We start from the raw sequence: 5468 nt of genomic DNA on the forward strand, positions 1-5468 counted from the left end.
CATACATGTTATTCATAACAGTTTGTACCATTTATTCTGATGTTTCAATACATCTAAAGCTAAACATTACTTCAGTCATCATCTGCATAAGCTATAATAATATTTAAAAAAAGATAAAATAATGAAAAGCTCAGCTTTACAATATTTTCCACAAAGTCTTATGCAAATCTTTTGGTTACAGACAAATTGGATTTGGTGAAATAATACACTTTGAAATTGTTGATTGCATAATGTAACACAGCAAATAAGCATATATGATATACATTGGAATGTTCTATAATCAGGGGCTCCCTGGAATGGCACCTTCCAACGGAGTATAGATGGCTGAGGAGGGTCTCTGAGGGTGAGGAGAGCACTGGGTCTGGGGTCCTTGTGTTATAGAGCTGGATGATGAAGAGGATGAGATGCATGAAGAGGATGAGCGAGGTGCTTGGTACCTGGGAACGAAGAAAAGGGTATACAGCAAAAACAAATGCATATAAAATTATGAAATTCATGGCTCTAAATGCTGCCAATTATTAGTAAAGTCGGAAAGACTAATCAGATAATAGTTAATCAGCCAATTCTGTAGCAACTCTAATAGAGTCCTCCTCTGCAGGTTAAACTCAACAGGTTACTACAGGTACTGTAACTCACCAGGATCGTGACTTCCGGACCCTTCCTGATGCAGTGGTCCTGTCCCTGAAGGGGACGTTGACTAGCAGGTCTCTCCTGGGGCTATCGGGACCTCCAAAGGCCTGCTCCAGGTGTGCTCCATTAAGGTTGAGGTTGTACATGGTGGGTGGGCTCATATCTAGCTCCAGGAGCATTACATTCTCAGCCTATAGGAATAAGGAATGAGAGAGAAAGAGAGAGGAAGTTTAATGTAATGGACAGTGACGATGGAAAGCATCTGCAATTGATGATTCAATAAAATGGGTGGAAATTGTGTTCTGGACATTAATCAGTACAGTATGTCAATGGACCTCAAGTATGAGCAAAGTTTATTTGTTTAATCATGTACTGTCAAATACAACTGATTAAACATTTTCCATCTAGCACATGTAATACATTTAGCAAAATTACACTACACTAAATTTCAATCTCAAATATATATATTTCCATAGATACAAAACCTAGCACCAACCCACCCGGTATCTAGATTGAGCTCCTGTTGTGACAGCAATCTGTGCATATTGGCTGATAGGTCTCTTGTATCCCACCACAGAAGTGGGCCTTCGTTTCACCTGATAAGCCGATTTTCTGCAATAAGATGTGTATGGGAGGAAAGACTAGTTTAGGAGTTATTTAAGGAGTTAAAAGAAAAGTATAGATAATATCATATTGTGACAAAGTAGTCAATTTTTTAATACTTTTCCAGGTAGAACACTTTTGGGTTCCAGGTAGAACCCTTTAGAGTTACATGTAGAACCCTCTACACAGAGGGTTCTACATGTAACTCTAAAGGGTTCTACCTGGAACCAAAATGGTTCTACCTGGAACCAGAAAGGGTTCTTCAAAGGGCTCTCCAATGGGCACAGTCAAAGAACCTTTGTAGGTTCCTTTTTTTCTAAGAGTGTAGTATGGACTAGTGTAGACTGGGTGAACTCACTGACCTTTCTGAAGTAACAGAGGACCTAAACCTCCACTGGTCCTCCTCACTGTCAAAGTGAAGCCTGTTCATAATCTTGTTCTTTTCTTCAGGAGGGATGAAATTTTCAATTAAGAGATACCTGCAGGTAAAACATAAAAAATATTGTAAAAAGTGAGCCAAATTGGCATAGTGTGTGTGTGTGTTGCATGCGTACTTGCATGATTACAGGTTATTAATACTCACTTGAACTTGAGTTCTCTGGTGAGTTCATTCTGTGTCTGCTCAAGCTCCTGTCTGGTTACTACATGCTCATCAATGACGTCCCCAATCTCAGCCTTCACCAACTGCAGCTTGGCATACAACTGGATCAACGAGAGAGGAAACACAATAGGAGAACGAAATAACTCCATTAAATATTAACATCCTTATTAAAATATCTGGAATTAGGAAATAGAATTGTGTCTCAAATCAGTTCAAATTAAACATGAGGTCATAATAATGATCCTACAGTAGATGGGCTTTATGTATATGGAAGGATTGGTTAGTCATCCATTTTACCCTTTTCAGCTTCTTGGTCTTGAGATCCACCTCCTGCTGCAGGGAGGAGAAGGTCTCTCTCAGCTCTCCTGTCTCCTCATCCTGAGCCATCACCTGCTGCTGGATCTCTCTCTCCCGTCTTATCTAAATACAAATAAAAATGACTTTTATTCCAAAGGAAATTCCTTTGTGGAGTCATGGTTCATTCATGCAAACCCAATACAGCTAGGCCTAGCCTACACTCAAATAATATGAGATAAAAAATTTAAAAATTTAAAAAAAATATATATATACACATATATACACATATATATATATATATATACATATATACACAGCCATTCTCCATGATGCTGACCAAAATCTAAGATATGTGAACACAGAGAAAAAAACAACAATGCATAAACCTGGATGCACATTGAGAAATATAATATTATATAGAATTACCACTTGCAACATGGTCATTACATACAGCAATATTTCCGATATACTAGAGGGATAGTCTAGTTGTTTTGTGTCTTCGCCACAACTCCCCCAATCTATCATAGCCTATGGGTTTGTAGACGATCTCTCACCTGCTCTGCAATCTCTTGCCTCTTCAATTCCAGCATCTTCTGTTGCTCATTAGTGTGGTCAATAATGTTCTTTCCCCCAGCTAATATTTTGCTCTCCATTGCCTGGAGGGAAAGACACGTGGTAATATGGATAATTGATTATTGGAAAGACTGATGCTCTGTATCATGACCAATTAATCATTGCTCATATTAAACATACCAACATGCACTATTGTCTCATATACAGAAACGGAGTAAATAATAATATATTTATTGTCACCTTATATTTCTCAATAATCTTTTCCATGGATTCCTGTTCCTTCTGCATGTGGTCCATCATCCTTTCATTTTCCATCTGCTCCTTCTCACCAAATGGCTTCCTTTTCTCTCTGGCCCCTGGGCTGCTATGGGCGCTGGTGGGAAGAAGCTTTTTGGGGTTATCCTCCACAGATCTAAATCTATGTATCGGTAGCGTGGATGTAACAACTTTTTGGGAACGGCCCTCTACAGAGTTATCCATGGATTTGAATCTACTTATCGCTATACTTCTTTCCTCCTCTTTCTTCCTCTTGCTTTCCTGTTCTTCCTTTATATAGTATTTTGCATTCCACTCCCATTCTGCTTCCAGAGCCTTCCACAGTTCCGCATCCTTTTCTCTGTGGGCTACATCCTCCACAATCATACTTTTAGTCAGTCTTCTGCTATTCCTTCTCCTCCTCCTTTCCTTTGCCAGCATCCCTCGCTCCTCCAGTTGGGCCTTCAGGCGGGTGATCTCCTCCTGAAACTCTCTCAGCAGAGCATCCTTTGGATCCTCATTGATCTTGGGTTTGTTCTTTATATTTTTAGCTCTGTCAGCGTACCTCAGGGTCGTTAGGGACTCTTCATAGTTCTTGGACGCTGGTCCCAGAGTGGCTACCATGACCGTCTTTGCATTGCCACCTAGTGAATCCTGGAGCAGGCGGGTAAGTTTAGAGTCCCTGTAAGGGATGTGTGTGCTCTTCCCATCCACCAGAGCGGAGATGACATTACCCAGTGCTGAGAGGGACAGGTTGATTTTAGTGGCCTCTTTCAGGCGTTCCCCATTAGCACCTGTCTTTCTCTGACGTTCGCTGCCAGCCAGGTCAACCATGTTCAGCTTCCCAACCCGTATGTGGTCCTCTCCATCTGCACCTTTCTCACTGCACTCCACCGTGATCATGAAGATGGCATGGGACCGCGAGCTGCGTTCGTTCATATTGGTGAACCCCACAGACCTGGACTGGTCTCCTATGTTCATGACATGTTCGATCTCCGTGACATTCTTGCTGACAACCGAAGACAGGTCTTTGACATAGACACCTGAATCTGGGTTTTCTTTGAGGTCTAGTTTCTTGTTGTTGTCCTTACATAACAGATCCCTGACCTCCTCCCGATAGATCTCTAGATAGGATGCCCTCACTAAATATTGCTGATTCTGAGACCTGGAGATCTGTGTAAAAATATGGTTAAATGAATTTGGGATGATCCCTCTCTCATTGTCTGTGGGCATACCTAGCATGGTGAAGGTTTTACCTGTCCCAGTTTGCCCATAAGCTAATATGGTCCCATTGAATCCTTGCAACACGGAGTCTACAAGGGGTCTAACTGTGTCGTCATAAATATCGCTCTGTTTCGACTCAGAGTCGTAGACTGCATCAAAGGTGAACGATTTCATGGGTTCTTCAGGTGACGCCCTTGGGTTCCTCAATGTGATCTGCCCCAGTTTTGTATTCACCTCCAATATGTTATCGTTGTCCATCGTCTCCTCTCTCCTGTTGAATGGGCGGCATCGCACGACCACCTTCACAGCCTCGCACTGTCTCGACATATTTATTCCTTCGATCCTTGACGGTTAAATTGATTTCTCCGCAACACTTCCACCGTATACGTCGCTAATCGCGCATCAAGGGAATTACACGTCTCGCACCGCAGCTCCGCTGAGCAATACTCAGGTACACCAATTCATGTCATTCGCAGAAAATGTTAACATTCTGTAATCGGACACACCTAATAACACGGACATACCCTGCGTAGCCTACGTGTTTTATCTCCAAATCTGAGGAATATCCTCCTTGATCCTGACAATGATAACTGCCTCCACCATTCTCAAACGGCATGCACCGCACCAAGGCTTCATGGTACAAAGGATGCTGCGCCACCACGGCTGGAAAATACCGCCGTCGGCCAGCCCTGCCCAACCCTGTATACGTCCCCAGTCCCCCGGTACACACCCTTCGCCCTGCTGCAGACAATAGGAACAAGGCATGTGACTAACACAACGAATTGGATTAGAGGGGCAATCAGCAGTTGCTACATACATTTTTTGGACTTAAATTGAAATGTACCCATTGATTCGTCAAGAATATAACTTCAATTCCTAATGAGCTTAGATCAAATGTTCTAACATCTGAACCCAAAACATAAGCTTGTTTTACTCCAATGTCTGTAAACCAAGTAAATGTTAACAAACATCATATAACCTCAAACTATGGTTAAAACAATCATTTAATGGATGGTCAGCCCTTGCATCATAGCTCTGACTGTGAATTGGAAAGTGGTTACTTTTCTCCAGCCTCAGCCCTCTGCTTTTTACCCGAAACAGGGGTGGGAAGGACACGTTGTTTCTACTGCCGATTGCCACCTTAAATCAAAATCTTGTAACTAAGTGTAGCCTAATACAATTCTTTAATACATGTGATCAAAATAGGCCTAGTAAACAAATGACCCATTTAGCCCAATCTGATTTTCATTCATTGAAAAACAAAGAATATACATAGGCCTACACA

The 5468-nt window shown here is 41.8% G+C and overlaps 1 protein-coding gene across 1 annotated transcript; it reads right to left on the reverse strand.

Moving 5' to 3' along the window:
• Positions 1 to 8: 8 nt before the first annotated feature.
• LOC112261535 (kinesin-like protein KIF3B) lies at positions 9 to 4919 on the reverse strand. The gene is made up of 8 exons (XM_024436958.2): positions 2945 to 4919; positions 2686 to 2787; positions 2132 to 2254; positions 1817 to 1935; positions 1596 to 1712; positions 1131 to 1242; positions 637 to 821; positions 9 to 437 (listed from the first exon to the last, which is right to left on the reverse strand). The coding sequence occupies exons 1-8, from the start codon at positions 4508 to 4510 to the stop codon at positions 281 to 283; spliced, it is 2481 nt and encodes an 826-aa protein (XP_024292726.1). The 5' UTR covers positions 4511 to 4919; the 3' UTR covers positions 9 to 280.
• Between the last annotated feature and the right edge of the window lie 549 nt (positions 4920 to 5468).

The sequence above is a fragment of the Oncorhynchus tshawytscha genome, linkage group LG11, assembly GCF_018296145.1.
Source record: "Oncorhynchus tshawytscha isolate Ot180627B linkage group LG11, Otsh_v2.0, whole genome shotgun sequence".
Taxonomy (NCBI): Eukaryota; Metazoa; Chordata; class Actinopteri; order Salmoniformes; family Salmonidae; genus Oncorhynchus; species Oncorhynchus tshawytscha.

What these genes read in the sequence shown, in the direction of transcription:
- LOC112261535 (XM_024436958.2), bottom strand. Translation starts at nt 4,510, where the DNA reads ATGTCGAGACAGTGCGAGGCTGTGAAGGTGGTCGTGCGATGCCGCCCA. An exon ending in ACCAGAGAACTCAAGTTCAA is followed by an intron (nt 1,713 to 1,816) that starts GTGAGTATTAAT and finishes TTTTACCTGCAG; the next exon opens with GTATCTCTTAATTGAAAATT. An exon ending in GTCCGGAAGTCACGATCCTG is followed by an intron (nt 438 to 636) that starts GTGAGTTACAGT and finishes CTTCGTTCCCAG; the next exon opens with GTACCAAGCACCTCGCTCAT.